Below are 18,905 nucleotides of genomic sequence, written 5' to 3'. Positions count from 1 at the left end.
AAGTTTTTTCCAATAAAGCCTGCCTTGTCAAAATATGCAGGTAATTCCATTTTCTGAACAATCCTCATAAAAACACTACAAAAAGATCAATTGAGAAACATTTTACTACAGCAGAGGAACACATTCTTATTTTATTTTCTAATATAATGTCTTCTACATGCCAGGTATTTCATTTGGCACTTTATAGCCTTCATCTCATTTAATTTTCACAATATTCAAAGAAATAGGCATTTTCCCATTCTACTGATAAGGAAAATGAGACAGAGTAACTTGTTAAGATCACTTCTGTTGCATTAATACACATGCTCTTTAAAATTTTACAAAATTTTTTGGAGAACTGAGAAAAGGGAGGTGAACTATCTGATACCCTACCATTACTATGACCATTTTTATTATGCTTCAGTATGCTTTGTGCATTCAACTCTTTTCCATATTTCATGTTATTTCTTTATTACAGATTACCAGAAGTAGACCAAGAAACACGAACAATTTTAACAAATACCATGCTTTTTCATTGTTATCATGTTCCCCCCCCAAAAAAAAACCCCCACTAGATTCAAGGACAAGCAACTTGCCTTCTACCACAGGGAGGGAATAATTCACCATAAAAATAAAACAAGTCACTGGAAAACAAACCTTCATGCCTAGCAGAGAGCATAGGCTTTGGAATCAGACCAGGGGTGAATCCCAGCTCATTCTCTAGAGCTGTGCTTCTTTGAACAAGCCCCAAACCTCCCTTTTGCTCAGCATCAGTTCCCTCATCTTTCAAAAGGGGTTCATACAAATAAATAAATAAAATAAAAATAAATTTAAAGGGTTAGTACTCTGCAGTGTTATTGTGAAGATTATAGATAATACATGTAAACCATAATGCCTGACATGTAGAAGGCATTGAATAAATAATCTATACTAATAAAAGGGTAATATGCTAATTAGACCAGGAGACCTTCCGGATGTCCTTCTGGACAAAGCCTTGGTGGCAGGGCAGAGGCGGTTAGGGGCAATCAGGCCAGGAGGGGAGGGCAGTTGGGGGTGATCGGGCCGGCGAGGGGGAGGGCAATTGGGGGCGAGAAGGCTGGTTGGGGGGGGGGGCAGTTGGGGGCAATCAGGCAGGCAGGCAGGCAGGTGAGCGGTTAGGAGCCAGCGGTCCCAGATTGTGAGAGGGATCGGGCCTAAACAGGCAGTCGGACATCCCCCGAGGGGTCCCAGATTGGAGAGGGTGCAGGCTGGGCTGAGGGACCCGCCCCCTAGTACATAATAAGTCAACATTCCAGTGAAAACATTGCTACAGGTGTAGATAATCAGGTGAGTAGGGTAGCATTACATTTAACAACACACAACCATGAGAAACTTGAGTGATTTTTAATTATATTCATTTAGGGGAGCCTTTTTTGTTGTTTTTTGTTGTTAATCCTCACCCAAGGATATTTTTTCCCATTGATTTTTAGAGAGAGTGGAAGGGAAGGAGAGGGAGAGGGAGGAAGGAATAGGGAGGGGGAAACTTCAATGAGAGAGAGACATATCTACTGATTGACTCCCAACCTCGCCCCTGATAGGGGCGGGGCACTGAACCCTCCCTTGACCCTTCTTTCAATGGCTGATGCCACAAAGCCACACTGACGGGGGGGGGGGGGGGGGGGGGGCATCTTTTAAAACAGTGATGGGCAACCTTTTGAGCTTGGTATGTCAAAGTTCGCCAAAAAACTGAGCATAACTCGGGTAGTGTGTCACTTTGAGGAAAAAACATTATTTCGCAAATGTTTCATCCTCAGGAGCAGCAAATGTTTCATCCTCGTCATGCGGCCGCCTCAGCAGCCGCGTGTCATCAGAAATGGCTACGCGTGTCAGTGCTGACACGCGTGTCATAGGTTCACCATCACTGTTTTAAAAAAAGAAAAATTGGGCAAGCTCTCCCTCCCAGGAGCATGCCCACACCTTTCTTCCCTCCTAGGTGTGCATCTCCTAAACTCAAAGGGTCCCCATGAGACTCTCTACTAGTTAAGCAATGGGCAGCAGTAGCTCATCCCAGGCTAACCCCCTGAACCTGTCTCCAAGAAACCTTTTCTCTGACTTTCCAGCGAGCCAAAGTAGCCCCATCTTGACTCATTTCTTTCCTATAACATTTCTAGAGAACCAAAGCAGCCCCACCTAGTCTCTCTTCTGTCAATTCTTCTATCCTAAGCCCTTCCTTATTTCACTGTCCCCAGCTTTAATAAATGTACCCTCACCCTAGCCGGTGTGGTTCAGTTGGTTTAGAGTTGTCCCTTGCACTGAGAGGGCGCAGGTTTGATTCCCAGTAGGGGCACATGCCAGGGTTTCAGGCTCAATCCGCAATAGGAGTTGTGTAGGAGTCAGCAGATCAATGTTTCTCTCTCCCTCTCCCTTCCTCTTTCTCCCAAATAGATAAAAACATATAAAAAATAAGAATAAATACATTTACTCTCAAAATAAAAATAAAATAAAAAATAATACTTGGATTATAAGATCATACATTACCCTCTATTAAAAGCCATATCTACTCTGGTAGATAGACCTGGGATTTTTTTTAAATAAAAATTTCAAATATGGACAAAAAAACCTAAGTGTTCCACTACAGAACATCCATATTTTTAAACTGTCTCTAAGTAGTATCACCATAATCTTTAAAAGCCTAAAACATCCTCAGTTAGAGTAAAGGGGTAAAAACTAAAACACATTTACCAGCCTATATTAATCCCTTGTTTACTGATGAGAAAAGCCAACTTTAGGATTTGAAACCTAAACAAACCTGCAAGTGAAAGAACAGATTTGTGATTCTATGCACACAGTTAATGAATTAATTGGATGTTTACTGAGGACCTTTCTGAAAGACACCGCTAGGGAAAGAATACTAATTTCAAAGTGTCTGTATTCAAGATGCTCACAGTCTAATGGGAAAGACTGCCACCAATTCACGTGGAAGAACCAGGAAAAACTTAGTTAAGGAAGAAAGTAATGTTTGAGCTAAGACTTGAAGAGTAGGAAACCTCAGGGGTGGGGTGAGAGAGAAGGGAGATTCTCCAGCAGAATTCCAGCAAGTATAGACACAAGAGGGTACAGAAGATCAAGGCAGGCAGGGAATTCAGTATGACTAACACAAGGAGAAGCTGGGACTGAGATGAGACTGGAAGAAGCAGTCCAGGTACAGGCTACAGAAAACCTTTTATACTTTGCAAAATAGGTGAAAAGGTTTTCAGATTTTCATTTGCATCTCTGGCAACACTATGAAGGATGGGTTCAAAGATTCAAAGATGACCAGTCAAGATTTGTGAGAGTGATCAATAAGGGTGTGAACAGTGGGCATGATGGAAAGGGAGTTAAAATCTGATTCCTTTTTTTAAAAATGTTGAGATAAAATTTACAAAACATAAAATCCACCATTTAAACCATTTTAAAGTATATAATTCATTGTTTAGTCCCTTTAAAAATAATGTATCTCCTACTAGGCCCTTCTGCTTCTAGTTCAGTGAGAGATTAAAGAATAAATATAACTTAACTTGTTTTTATTTTATTTTTTTTAAATAACTTTTTAAAATCTTCATTTGAAGATTTAAAAAAAATAAGTGGCCCTAGCTGGTTTTGCTCAGTGGATAGAGCGTGGGTCTGCAGACTGAAAGGTCCCGGGTTCAATTCCAGTCAAGGGCACATGCCTGGGTTGTGGGCTCAATCCCCAGTGAGGGGCATGCAGAACGCAGCCAATCAATGATTCTCTTTCATCATTGATGTTTCTATCTCTCCCTCTCCCTTCCTCTCTGAGATCAATAAAAATATATATTTTTATTTTTTTTAAATTACTTTATTGATTAAGGTATTACATATTTGTCATCAACCCCCTCCCCCTGTTCCCTTCCCAAACCCCCCCACACGCATGCCCCCCTCCCCCTGTTGTCCGTGATCACTGGTTAGGCTCATATGCAAGCACACAAGTCCTTTGGTTGATCTATCTCCCTTGTCCCCACCCTAAAATATATATTTTTAAAAAGTGGTCATTATACAAATTCAGACAATAGCATTACATAAGGTAAAAAGTGAAAGTGTTTCCCTAATGAACAATCCCAACTATCCCACAACAACCACTGCTAACAGACTGATGTGTATTCTTACAAAAGTTTCGTTATACATATATATAGCATTTTTAACATAAAAGTCATCCAGAATATAAAAGTACGTATTGCTCTCTACATCTTGTTTTACGTGTAAAACGAGCTTGGATCCCTCCTAAAAAAACACATCAATTTCTAGTTCCAGTGTATGAACCTGCTCACTTCACCATACATTTAAAAATTGTATATTTTTTTATTTTACTTTTTGCCAAGCTAATAAGCAACCGTTTTAAACTGCCAGCTTGCCCCTCCCCCCCTTTTTAGGGAATAGTTCAAATATTCAGAAACAAAAGATAGGATCTTTTTAAATTCAGCTCAAGTTGACAAACATCTGAGATGTTTAAATGGTATTTTAAAAAGGCATGCACAGGTATTGTGTATTAGAGGAAGCCCAGAAATGTACAGGAAATAGCATAAGACTGACCAGATCTAGGATTTTAGGCCTTTTTCTGCAATTTAACTTCGTAAGCTTAGGACTCGGTTTTCCTCATCTATAAAAAATAAAACTGGGTACTCTTTCACCCTCCCCACGTGGGAGTCTGTGCTGCGAGATTCTTTACCCTTCCTGATGTGGGAGTCTGTACTTGTTCTTCAATAAATTCCCACCTTTGCTATAAAAAAAATAAAAATAAAACAATAAAACTGGAGAACATAAACTATTGCTAGTAATTGTAAAGCTCTAAGAGCATATAGCTCTAAGTCTCTAGTATTTCAACACAGTATTAAAATTCCTGTTTGGATTGCTTAATTGTCAGTAAAGAATATTGTTATCTCCTCCACTCTCTAAAATCAGTAAATCTCACAAGGAGGGATCTTAGATTTGTTCACTTATGAATACCAAACTCCTAGAACAGTGCCTGGCACGCTTGATATTTGTTAAATGACTGAAAATGGTTTAATAGCTTCCACTCCCATAAATTGCTTTGAATTATTTATTTGGACAATTTGATAAACCTGGCATAGTTTCGCTCTTCAGTTTAAGTCTTACATTCCTATTTTTCCTTTTCTTACATTTCTGAAGTGGAAATGCTATAAAATGCTCTTAAGCGTCGATAACGGGATTTACATCTACTGACAGCAGAAGACTCAGATATTCTACCCGCTGGACCTCAAGTCGAACTTCCCCCACCACCTGATAGGGCCCATACTCAAAAAAGTACCGAAACTTGTAACTGTGTACATGCACAGGCCTAGAGAAGCCAGGCTGTCACATACCCAACCCCACTCTCAGACTCAACATTCCCAGGACACAAGGAGTTAGTTTCTTCTCTCGCAAACCCCCCAACTCCCCAAACGGCGGAATTGGAGGCACCTAAGACAGAAGCGGCGGGGAAAGGAGTCAGGAAGGAGAGAACAGGCCCTCTCAAGCCCCACTCATTGGGAAAAGCCCGTGTTGCTGAAAACAGCGTCCTCACCTCCTTCTTTCTTTGGGCAGAGGCTGAAGGAACCCCAAATACAAGCAGCAGCGCCACTGCAATGGTTGCAGAGACACACCAAAGCCACGAACGCGCTGCCATGTTTCCTCCTCTCCCTCCTGGAAGCGAAACTTTCCTCTGGCTGGGTCGGCTGGTTGGGCGTGAGAACAAGCAAACCAGCCCCTTGGCCCTCCTCATTGGCCTAGCTCAGCCTTGGCAGGCGACCTCTCACATTACGTCACGGCGCTCTACTGTGAGACGCCCGCTAAAGAAGGTCCACTTCTAATTGGTTTCCGTTAGCCAATGGAAAAAGGATAATCTGGAGGTTTTTCATTGGCCCGCTAGGATGCAGCCTCGCCCCTTTCATTTACGGAAAGAAGACGCGCTTCGTGGCTTTTCAAACACGCATGCGCAGTTGTGAGGCTTTGCGGCTTTTCAGAGTCCAAGATGGCTTAAGCTTGATAAAGTGGGATTGTGGCAAAATTGGACCTAGCCATATGATTGATAGGATCTTAGTCCCTCATTCCACCACCAAATTATTTCAAATCAAAATAATAATTTTAAAAAGAAGGAAAGTGCCCCAGTGTTAAGCTATAATCAAGAGGTCACGGTTCGATTCCATGTCTGGGCACACACCCAGGTTTGGGACTCCATACCTAGTGGGGGGGGGGGGCATTCAGGAGGCTGTCGATCAATGATTCTCATCATTTATGTTTCTATCTCTCCTCCTTTCCTCTCTAAAATCAATATATATATATATATATATATATATATATATACACACACATATATATATTGGTATATACATAGATATACACACACACATATATAGGTATATACATATATACAGGCTATATATAAAGCAGGAAAGCAAAAATATACTTAATACCACTGAGGGAGATTTTTAAAAGTAAACAAGTAAGTGCTTTTTGGATACCTTCTGTGTCCCAGGAACGTGCTGAACAGAGCAGACATCAAAGTCATTTTAAAATTTTTTGTTTATTTGTTACATTTTTAAAGTTAAAGTTCTTGCCAAAACCGGTTTGGCTCAATGGATAGAGAGTCGGTCTGCGGACTGAGGGGTCCCAGGTTCGATTCCGGTCTAGGGCATGTACATTGGTTGCGGGCACATACCCAGTGGGGGATGTGCAGGAGGCAGCTGGTCGATGTTCCTCTCTCATCGATGTTTCTGGCTCTCTATCCCTCTCCCTTTCTCTCTGTAAAAAAGGTCAATAAAAATATATTTAAAAAAAAAAAAAGTTAAAGTTCTTTTTGTTAGGACTGTAGGGCAACTCATACAACTCAACAAAAGGAAAATAAACAACTCAATCAAAAAATGGGCAACGGACCTAAATAGATACTTTTCGAAAGAAGACAGAAGGAAGGCCAAGAGGCATATGAAAACATGTTCAAAGTCACTAATCATCCGAGAGATGCAAATCAAAACAAGAATGAGGTACCATCTCACACCTGTCAGAATGGCTATCATCAACAAATCAACAAACGACAAGTGCTGGCGAGGATGCGGAGAAAAAGGAACCCTCGTTCACTGCTGGTGGGAATGCAGACTGGTGCAGCCACTGTGGAGAACAGTATGGAGTTTCCTCAAAAAACTAAAAATGGAACCCCCATTTGACCCAGTGATCCCACTTCTAGGAATATATCCCAAGAACTAGAAACACCAATTAGAAAGGATATATGCACCCCTATGTTCATAGCAGCACAATTTACAATAGCTAAGATTTGGAAACAGCCTAAGTGCCCATCAGCAGATGAGCGGATTAAAAAACGGTGGTACATCTACACAATGGAATACTATGCTGCAGTAAAAAAGAAGGAATTCTTACCATTTGCAACAGCATGGATGGAACTGGAGAGTATTATGCTAAGTGAAATATCACATGATCTCACTCATTTATGGAATATAACGAACAACATAAACTGATGGACAAAAATAGATCCAGAGACAGAGAAACATCGATCAGACCGTTAAACCTCAGAGGGAAGGTAGGGGAGGGTGGGGGTAAGGGGGAGAGATCACCCAAAGGACTTGTATGCATGTATATAAGCCTAACCAATGGACACAGACAACAGGGGGTTGAGGGCATGACGGGGGGGGGGACTGGGGGGGGTAATGGGGGAATAAGGACACATATGTAACACCGTAATCAATAAAGAAAATTTTTAAAAAAGAAACTGGCCCTAGCTGGTTTGGCTCAGTGGATAGAGCGTTGGCCTGTGGACTGAGGGGTCCCAGGTTTGATTCCAGTCAAGGGCACATGCCTGAGTTGCGGGCTTGATCCCCAATGGGGGGGCATGCAGGAGGCAGCCGATCAATGATTCTCTCTCATCATTGATGTTTCTATCTCTCTCTCCCTCTCCCTTCCTCTCTGAAATCAATAGAAATATATTTTAAAAAAAGAAACTGTCCTGAAGGCACCTGATTGCACATCTGCATTCCATCTACATTCCAAGCCCACCAGCTCAGCCTCCAGACCCACTGAAGGCAAGTTTCCCACCAGGGACAGTGTATAAGGAAGAAATTCCAGCTCTTGGTGTTGCCATCATCTACCCAATGTCCCCTTGGCTCAGTGCTGTGCAATCCTTCCCTTTGGATATCCCATCTCCCATCCCCTTTCCTTAAATAAATTCAATTTTCTTTCATCACACTTATTACTTGAGGTACCAACAGGGACTTAAATTTTAGGTTTTACAGAGAAAATGCCTTTTTAAATTTATTTTGTTTGGCAGATGGGTGCAAAACTAAGGTTGTAAGGAAGCACTTCTGTCTTTTTAAAGTTATTTGTGTCATAACTTTCATTAAACATCCAATTCCCCTATCTAAAACATAATAGAAACCCTACATAGCTGAAGAAGTTTCCATTTATTTGGCCCAGATATGTTTATCATAGTGGGTTGTAAAACTGGGATGATTTTAATAGGGAATAATAATATATTCAAGAGGAAAAACACTAACACAGTAAAATCAACTGCCTGTAATTTAGATTTATTTTGATAATGTGGAACATCATCAGACTATTCTTTTAGGCTCTGCTGGGAAACTCAGACACACAGAGGAAAATAATGTCATTATGTTGAAGAGTCAAGAAGGTATGGAAAAGAAAATAGCTGGTTCTGAAGTGAAGACATACTATCAAGCCCTAGCTGGTTTGGCTCAGTGGATAGAACATTAGCCTACAGACTGAAGGGTCCTGGGTTTGATTCTGGTCAAGAGCACATGCCCAGGTTGTGGGCTTGATCCCCAGTAGGGGGCGTGCAGGAAGCAGCCAATCAATGATTCTCTTTCACCATTGATTTTTCTATCTCGCTACATTTGTTTAAAATATAAGACGAAATAAGAAAATATATACATATCTGCCCATTTATGAGAAAAGAAACAAAGAAAGGTTAAACCAGAAACTAATGATATTGGTTACCTATAGGAGTTGGAGGAAGTGAATTGGAATATTTAAGAGAGAGAATGACATTTCTTTAAAATATAGCAGTTTGTATAGTTTTGATTTTTGGAATAATGTTAATATTTTTAAAAAATCAAAATATAAAGCCAGATCATTTGGTTTTGTAATAAAAATAAGTTCTGGAAATGGATGGTGGTGGTGTTTGCAACAATGTGAATATACTTAATGCCACTGGATTATACAATTAAAAATGGTTAAAGTGGTCAATTTAATGTTATGTATATTTTAGTACAATTAAAAATGTTTTAGCCCTGACTCAGATGGTTAAGTGTCATCCTGTGCACCTAAGGTACACCAGTTTGATTCTGGTTAGGGCACATGCCCAGGTTTGGGTGCCTATGGGGGGGGGGGGCAACCAATTAATGTTTTTCTCTCACATCAATGTTTCTCTCTCTCTCTCTCTCTCTCTCTCTCTCTCTCTCTCTCTCGCTCTCTCTCCCTCTCCTTCTTCTCCCTTTTCACTCTCTCTTCCTCTTTCTAACAACCAATAAAAACATTTAAAAATAAATAAATTTTAAATTTTACAAATCTAATCAGTAAGAATGGGAAAATAACTTAAATCAAATACAAACAGAAAAAAGGGGAGCCTGACTATTTCAAATGAGAAACAACAACATTAAACAAAAAAACTAATTTGAATATGAACACACTACTTTGATTATATACCATTACTCTAAAGAAAAAAAAAAGTACAACAAATCTTGAACTCTACTAAGTAGGTTTATTTTTTAGTGGTATGAGTGGAGCTATTCTGACAATATGTTGTGTGTAATATACACTGAGTGGCCAGATTATTATGATCTCTGAATGCATAATTATCTGGCCACTCAGTGTATATCCTATATAATAAAAGGCTAATATGCAAATTGTCCCCTCCACCAGAAGTTCAACCAGCAGGCAGGCCAGCCAACCGCCCATGTCCTCTCCCCCTGGCCAGGCTGGCCGGACTCCACCCATGCACAAATTCATGCATGCACCGAGCCTCTAATACACACACACACACACACACACACACACACACACACACTGAGTGGTCAGATTATTATGCGTTCAGAGATCATAATAATCTGGCCACTCAGTGTATGTAAAAACATTGACGTTGCTGAGAACCAGGATTCTTACTGTGGAAGGAGGGAGCTACAAATATGAAACGAGGAAAAGTAAAGAACTTTTGGGGGTTGTACTGGAATTGGAGGTACATATTAGTATAAATTTATCATTCATAAGATATATTCCTAGCTCTATTCACTAAAAGGACTAGAAATTAATGACACTTTAATATCAATGAGCACACCTAGTGCCAAATCTAGGTTGCTAAATGCCATCCCTAAAAGAAACTAAGGGGCCTTAGAGAAATGGCTGATTCCAGTGCTGAGGGAAGAAAAGTACAAGATGAGCCTTGAACATCTTGTGTCAGAAAATAAAAATTATGGAGACATCGAAAAAGACATACATACAAGCCAGATGGAAGGGAATCCTACTGATCACATCTGGCATTATTGTTCATTAAAATAAATCAGAATGGATTATAACCTATTCGATTAATAAATCCATACTGATAATGAATAAAGAAGATAAATTTTATCTTTACAGTAGAACATACACCATTAAATATAGAAAGAATAATAGAAAGTAACCTTTGCCCTAGCCTGTTTGGCTCAGTGGATAGAACGTTGGCCTTTGGACTCAAGGGTTTCAAGTTCGATGCCGATCAAGGGCACATGCCCGGGTTTCGGGCTCAATCCCCGGTAGGGGGCGTGCAGGAGGCAGCCAATCAATGATTCTCATCATTGATGTTTCTATCTCTCTCTCCCTTCCTCTTTGAAATCAATAAAAACATATATAAAAAAAGAAAATAACCTTTTATGCAATTTTCAAACTAATAATCAATTTAGGCAAAAATCATCAATGGATACAAAAACTAGTGGGTGAAAGTTTGACAAAGAAAGAAAAATAAATAAAAACAAAAAAGAAAGTTTGATGAAGAACAGGATATTTACATATTTTCTATGTATTCTTCATGTTATCTTTTAATTACAAGGGAAAAAATAGTAATTTTATAATGTAGGAACTTGAAGGCCACTTCTTCAACCAAATTATTAAAGTTGGCATTACCAATATAATATTACTTGCTTCCTATTAAGATGCCCTAAGAAGACACATCTGTTATGTAGCATTCCTGCTAGAGATACATAAACTGAATCTAATTATGAGGAAACATCAAGACATACAATTTGAGGGAACTTTTACAAAATAACTGTCTTGTACTCTTCAAAAATATGACAGAGCACAGACCTGTGTGGCATCAGAAGTTCAGTTACCAATCCTTGCACTTAGAATTACCTGATCTTTGTCTTTTAGAAGTCATTGAAGGATTCTTTACCACACTTACTTTATATGTAAAACTGCAAGAATAAAACTTATATTCCCACTTCTAGGAATATATCCTAGAAGTACACTGTGGTGTACTTGAAAGAAATTATTTAAATAAATAAAAACCAAAAATAAAGAAAGCTTAAAAAATAAAAGTAAAAGGAGACTAAAGATACATGACAACTAAATTCAATACAAGGACCTGGATTGAATTCTGGATGGAAACATTGGAACAACTGGTAAAATTGGAATACAAGCTATACTAGTATTGTACCATTATGACAATTTCTGAATTTGATAACTGTACTGTGGTTATGTAAGAGAATATCTTATTCTTACAAAATGAACCCTGATGTATTAATGGGTAAAGGCCATGCATGCATGTTATTCTCAAATGGTTCAGAAAAAAAGCAAATACACACACACACACACAGACACACATATATTTATACAGGGTGCCCCCCAAAATGTATACACACTTTGAATAATTATTAATTTAAATGGGTTAAATCGGAAAAGAAAGAAACATCAATTGAACTATCAGCTGTTAAATTGTGTACAGTATACATTTTTGGGATACCCTGTATATATATGTATTCATGTATAAAAATGCCGAGAGCGAACACATGTGGCAAAATATTAACAAGTTTTGTATCTTGTTAATGTGTATACAGGAATTCTTCCACATCAATGTTTTATTATGAAAATTTCCAAACATAAAGAAAAAGTGGCTCTAGCCGGTGTGCTAAGTGGTTAGAGTCCCGGCCAGGGCACACCCAGGGGTTTCTTGTCCTAGTTGCGACGCATGCGGGAGGCAACCGATGTGTATCTACCTCCCTCCCCCCCTCCCCCCCTCCCACTTTCTCTAAAAAGCAATGGAAAAAATATCCTCGGGTGAGAATTAACAAAGAAGAAAAAATGAAAGAATTTTACGCTGAACACCCACCAAGTTTCTATAATGAAGTTATGTATGGATTCTTTTTACTGTTTTTGCAACTTTCCTCTAAATTTGAAATTGTTTCAAAAGTAAAAGTTAAACGACTTAGTATCTAGTAATAGGAGACAAAAAAAATCAAAGTGAAGGAAGTTTGGGGGGAACTGAAAGAACTAGTGTGGAGCAAGATACAAGCTCACGCCTAAAAAGCTGGTGCCTTTGATGACTCAGTAACATCAGTGCTTTAGCACTTCTCTATAGGGTCCTAAACCTGGCTTCAAGGTTGGGGGAGGGGTGTAACATAATTCATTTATAAAGCGTGAAACTACATTTCCCAAAAGGCCTTTATCTTTCCGTGTTTTGAAGAGGTTACAATTCTATAGGTTTTCACAGGTCTCGCGAGATTTCAGTAATTCTCATTAACGTGCCCTACTGAAAGCCATTTTGTTTTTCAGGTTTCTTCGCAAGGGTATTTGACTCAAAGTTCCAACAACCGGCAGCTGCAGTTGCTGCAGTGTAGTCTTCAGCTTCACGATGTTTCCGTTGGCCAAAAACGCGCTAAATCGTCTCCCAGGTGAGCAAAAATTGTGATCAAATCATTTCCAAAGGTCTTTTATCCATTTGTCCTCGTGGTCGCTTATGCCCTTTCTTCCCCCTGCTTCCCCGACCTTCTAATTCTAAGTGCTTAGTCTCCGAACTAATTGGGAAGATAGCCTTAGCATTAACTTAATCACCGATTGTTTCTGTTACTGGGGTTAAAGCCTAGCTCTGCTTTTTAATTATTCAATAGTAACTTATGATTTCAGGGAAGAACACGTTTGGTGGACACCTCTTGTTCCTTAAGTAATTTTGTTAATTTTAGCTTTGGGGGCACATTTACCCCTCCTCCTCCCAAATAGGAGAGCCTCCTCTCCAATTCCTGTAACCAAAATGGAGGAAGCGGTAAATCTACGTCTTCATCGGGTTTCATCACGGGGAGACAACTTAAATGGTAGCCCCGCGGTTTTTGTTATTTGTAGATCATTTCTTATGTAAAAGTTAGGAGGGTACAGGGAAAATTTGAAACCTGTATCACGTATTTAGAATGCACTAGATTGGAGAGAGGAAAGTCATTTCCATGATTGATTTGCACTGAAGGTGACCTTGTGTAAAGTGAGTAGTTTTTTTGTTTTGTTTTTACAATGAAAAGTGACCTTAAGCAATTATTTAGCTATTTTAGCCATGTTTTTATTTTCCGTTTATAGAGCTGTTGGAGGTATAACTAGGCTGTCTTCTGCACACTCAAGCAGCTTTGACAATAACCAAAAAGTAGTTGCCCGACTTTTTTCGTAATCTAAAATAAAATGCCCACCTATTATCTCTTTGACCTTGGGCAAAAAGCTGAACCTCATTTTCCTTCTTTGTAAAATAGGGGGTTAGTAAACAAAACTTACCTCATAAATTTCTTGAGGATTACATGAAATTACTAATAGGTGGTAACTAAACCATTTCTTGTCAAAGGAGAACTCTAAAGAAATCCTCTTTGGTGATTTGAATGTTGAGGTGTTTGCAGAATTGTTTGATAATTTAATTTATTTGCCCTTTGAGCTGGTAGGGCCTTGTAACTCAGGAACAGGATTTGTCTTTTTTGTGGTTGTTTTTTCCAATGTGGAATTCACAAACTCACTTTTTCAGAATATATTATGAAATGTTTGTAAGTTTGCTCATACAAGTCAGATTAAAGGTGAAAAATACGTTAAGGCAGTTAAGAGAAGAAACCATTAAATCGGCAAGTAACTATCCAGAAATAACATACTGTATCATACAGAAGCAATTATATTCTAAAGTGCTAGTGAATGGTCGAGATTCCCATTTCTTTAATATGCTTTCCATTAGTACATAAATACCTTTTGAGGTTCTAAAACAATAAGGACCTACCACTTAGATTGGAGAGGAATTTAACAACAGCTGGGAATATGCATTTTCCAGTCTTGGCTCTTTCCAAAGCCCTCCTAAAGTGCCTCCAGAGGCAGTTTGAAAACTCGTTCTACTGAAAGAATAGTAAAAGCGAAGTTTTAATGTAGTAATTCTGCTCAAAAACCTTTACCTCAACCCAAACAGTGGCCCTCCATAATCCTTTTAGTTTTACCCCCTATTGCTTGTCTATGCACCTCATTTGTCCTTTAACCAAATTAACTAGTTTTCTAGTACACTGACCTTTTCGGTCTACCTTGTTTTTCAGATTCCCCTTTCCCACATCTACATAACTAAATCCTACCTGCTATTCATAGTGCTTAACTAACATTCTACTTCCTTGTATTATAGTGATTTGTGTCTACATGCCCAATATCCTCCTTTAAACCTGAGGACAGGATCTGTGTCTTACACATTTTCATATACCCCATTTCCTTTAGCATGGTAATGTATTCATTAGTAATTATTTTAAAAACCAAGACTAGTTTTTGGAATTTTGGGGGGCAGTTTTAAGGTCATGAGCACTTAGTGTGCTTTAATTTGAAGTTCATTTTTAATTTATTTACCCTTTTATGATGTTAAGTTGTTGAGCACTGTTGAATAAACTTGAGTGAAAATTTGTCATATTCAAATTAATGAACATGAGCCAAGTTTCAGTTGTGATACAAATACTAGTTTGTAAAGAATCTTATTGACATCACCTGTTCTTTGTATTTTCCCCCAACTATTTTTTAATTGAGCAATCAATTTAATTTTTTTACTATGCTTTTATTACTGACACTATTACATTTCCCCTCCCTTGCCCACCTCCGCCCAGATCCTGCCTCCCTTCACTCCCCCTGTTTTATTATGAAAACTTTCAAACATATAGAAAAGTTGGAACAATTGTATGATAAACATCCACATATGCACAACATAGATTCTACAATTAACATTTTGCTATATTTGTTTTGTCATTTATCTATTCATCTGTCAATTCATCTCATTTCTGATGCCTTTCAAAGTAAGGTACTTTTAGCTACAATATGTTTTAACATTGTATTGAACTGCATAATACTATAGAGTTAACTTCCTTGGCTTTCCTGTTTGCCAGTATCAATTACATAATTCTCTTCCTGATAATTCATAGATATGCTTCTGTATATTTTTTCTTTAAGTTCGAAGCATTCAGCAAACAATGGCAAGGCAGATCCACCAGAAAAGGACACCTGATTTCCATGACAAATATGGCAATGCTATTTTAGCTAGTGGAGCCATTTTTTGTGTTACTACATGGACATATGTAAGTACTGTTGATTGATAATTTCTGGTTTAGATATTTTTCATTTCCATTTAGCTCATGTATTCAAAATATTTTCATATAGTAGAATACATTTCTACTTAGGAGGGACTTTAGAGATTTTCTAATGTAATCACACCCACCCAGTGCAGGAATTTCTCAATATTTAGCATTCATCCATCATCCTGTTCCTTTTTTGTATGTTTGTTAATTCTCAACCGAAGATATTTTTCCAGTGATTTTTTTTCCCCATTGATTTTTTAAAGAGAGTGAAAAGAAGGGGGCGAGACAGAGAGAGAGAAACATCGATGTGAGAGAGACACATCGACCGGTTGCCTCCCACAGGAACCCCAACAAGGACCAGAGATTGATCCTGCAACCGAGATATGTGCCCTTGGCCAGAATCAAACCTCGGACCCTTCAGTCCACGGGCTGACACTCTATCCACTGAACCAAACAGGCCAAGGCCATCATCTATTCTTAACATTTCCAGTAACAAGTTGCTTACTGGATCATAAGGCAGCCCCTTCTGTGTTGTATAGCTGTTTTATTTTTTAAAAAATATTTTTATTGATTTTAAAGAAAGGGGAAGAGAGAGGGATAGAGAGAAACATCAATTACCTGCCTACCGCACACTCCCTACTGGGGATTGAGCTGGCTACCTGGGCATGTGCCCTGACTGGGAATAGAACCCATGATCTCTTCATAGATTGATGCTCAACCATTGAGCCACCCTAGCCAGGCATTGTATAGCTGTTTTAAAAGGATTGTATGTTGAGTTAAAAATCTGCCTCCTGCATATTCTGCCAATCAATGCATTGCAACACAAGGATTCTGATCTTATTTCCATGTATTAACCATTAGATATTAGAAAAATTGCTATCATGTGTCCTGGATCTTCTCTTTCAGATTAAATACCCTTAGTTCTCTCAGTCATTTTTTTGTTATATGGTTTCTAGGGTTTTCACCATCTTGGGTCACCTTCCTTCACTGAATTAGTTTTTCTTCTAAAATTCTGCCCTCAGAACTGAGTACAATATTTATGATGGACGAGATATAAAATTAGTTGCTTTCAATATTTTAATTTTTTCACATCATACATTTAACAACCTACTTACTAGTCACTTAACTCGCTGATTAAAAGTAGGAGTCTTGAAGTTATAATTAATATACAAGTTGATCTTATTTAATCTTATTGTTTTATTTTTTGTTTTTTTATTTGTTAATCTTCACCTGAGGATATTTTTCCATTGATTGTTAGAGTGGAAAGGAGGGGGAGAGACACAGGGAGAGAAACAATGTGAGAGACAGACATTGACTGGTTGCTTTCTGCACGCGCCCCAACCAGGACCTGGGATCAAGCTGCAACCGGTACGAGCCCTTGAAAGGAATCGAACCCAGGACCCTTTAGTCTGTGGGCTGACGCTCTATCCACTGAGCCAAACTGGCTAGGGCTTTTATTTATTTTTTAAATATATTTTTATTGATTTTTTTTAGAGAGAGAGAGAGATAGCATGGATGAGATTGGCTGCCTCCAGCACACCCCCTCCTGGAGATGGAGCCCACAACTTGGGTAATGTGCTCTGACCCGGAATGGAACTGGTAGCCTCTTGGTGCATAGGACGACACTCAACCACCTCAGCTACACCAGCCTGGCTATACAATTTGATTTGGCTCAGTGGATAGAGCGTCAGCCTGTAGACTGAAGGGTCCTGGGTCCAATTCTGGTCAAGGGCACATGCCCGGGTTGAGGGCTCAATCCCCAGTGTGGGGCGTGCAGGAGGCAGCTGATCAATGATTATCTCTCATCATTGATGTTTATATCTCTCTCTACCTCTCCCTTCCTCTCTGAAATCAATAAAAATTGATTGATAAAAATTATTTGCCTTAATAAACAAAGATACTTTAATAGGCCTTTTTCATTCTTGTTTTGATCTTCCCGAAATTGGATATACTATTAAAATGTGAGTGTATTTAATTAGAAGAAGAAACAGATGTTGAACAAATGTGTTATTGGGGCACTTTGGAGGTGAAGTCCTCCTTTATGAAGGGATATTATAGAAGTGGTCCTATGCAGCTAAGTGGTTACTGTATTGGTCGATGCTGATACAGAACATTTCCTTCATATCAGGAAGTTCTATTGAACAGCATTGCTCTAGAGCAGTGATGGGCAACCTTTTGAGCTTGGTGTTTCAAACTTCGTCAAAAAACAGCATAACTCAGGTAGTGTGTCCCTTTGAGGGAAAAACATTATTTCGCGATATTTATAGTTTAAATAACATAAATGTTTCATCCTCGGCATGCAGCCGCCTCAGCGGCCGAGTGTCATCAGAAATGGCACTGACACGTGTGTCAGAGGTTCGCCATCACTGCTCTAGAGAATTAGTACAGCAATTAGAGGAAGGCACTACTTGGAGGGCACTATATCCCAATGAGTTTCTATTTGTTTTTCACTTATATAGCAGAATACCTTTGTCACTTTTAAGAAATAGTCTCTAAGGGAGAGTAGGCTCTGGTTTAAACATGTATAACTGACAGCGTTTTTTTAATTACAGACAGCAACACAAATTGGAATAGAATGGAACCTGTCCCCTGTTGGCAGAGTCACCCCAAAGGAATGGAGAGATTAGTAATCATCCCAGTTGGTGTGATAATGAATTATTTCAAAACCAACTCATAATTGATGGCAAGTGAAAGCACTGTGTGCCCATTAAAATATGGCATGATTGGAGAAATAAAGTACATTTGAAACCTTCATTGTAGGTTTGTTTGTTTCTTTTGTGAATGAAAGCAAGCTTGATCACTTTTCATTTATTTAACCTTTGTGTTAATAAAATAAAAATGCTATATAACTTCGTAAATAGCATATAACTTTTCTTTTTTTTAAAAAAAAATATATTTTATTGATTTTTTACAGAGAGGAAGAGAGAGGGACAGAGAGTTAGAAACATTGAGAGAGAAACATCGATCAGCTGCCTCCTGCACACCCCCTACCGGGGATGTGCCCGCAACCAAGGTACATGCCCTTGACCGGAATCGAACCTGGGACCCTTAAATCCGCAGGCCGACGCTCTATCCACTGAGCCAAACCGGTTTTGGCAGCATATAACTTTTCTATATGAGGTAGTGTGAAAAGGAAAACTTGGCTATCACCTGGAAGTCAACTTTATAGTAGGCCGAAATTATAGTTCATGAATAAGTGATCACAGAATTATTTTAGGTCATCTTTGAGCTAAAATTTGATGTCCACATCTTGATTATGCCTACTACTTTCTACCTCCTATTTATGTTTATATTTGGAATTTGCATTATTAATTCCTTTTCACTTCTGCCAAGAGAACTTAGGGTGCC

The 18,905-nt window shown here is 38.8% G+C and overlaps 2 protein-coding genes across 3 annotated transcripts in view; one reads left to right on the top strand and one right to left on the bottom strand.

The window, feature by feature from the left end:
- The window catches only part of MAGT1 (magnesium transporter 1), a 51,544-nt gene extending 45,810 nt beyond the window's left edge, over positions 1 to 5,734 (bottom strand). Inside the window, exon 1 of one of the 2 annotated variants that reach the window (XM_008160658.3) lies at positions 5,537 to 5,734. In XM_008160658.3, the coding sequence (XP_008158880.1) occupies positions 5,537 to 5,734 (198 nt within the window). The remainder of the gene's footprint in view (positions 1 to 5,536) is intronic. The other variant, XM_054721151.1, reaches the window with a different exon arrangement.
- A 7,019-nt stretch (positions 5,735 to 12,753) lies between these two features.
- On the top strand, positions 12,754 to 18,311 carry LOC103303650 (cytochrome c oxidase subunit 7B, mitochondrial). Its single transcript, XM_008160659.3, has 3 exons — positions 12,754 to 12,896; positions 15,433 to 15,557; positions 18,110 to 18,311. The coding sequence occupies exons 1-3, from the start codon at positions 12,857 to 12,859 to the stop codon at positions 18,182 to 18,184; spliced, it is 240 nt and encodes a 79-aa protein (XP_008158881.1). The 5' UTR covers positions 12,754 to 12,856; the 3' UTR covers positions 18,185 to 18,311.
- The last annotated feature ends 594 nt before the right edge of the window (positions 18,312 to 18,905 follow it).

The sequence above is a fragment of the Eptesicus fuscus genome, chromosome 1 (assembly GCF_027574615.1).
Source record: "Eptesicus fuscus isolate TK198812 chromosome 1, DD_ASM_mEF_20220401, whole genome shotgun sequence".
Taxonomy (NCBI): domain Eukaryota; kingdom Metazoa; phylum Chordata; class Mammalia; order Chiroptera; family Vespertilionidae; genus Eptesicus; species Eptesicus fuscus.
This window is presented reverse-complemented; position numbering and strand designations above follow the sequence as displayed.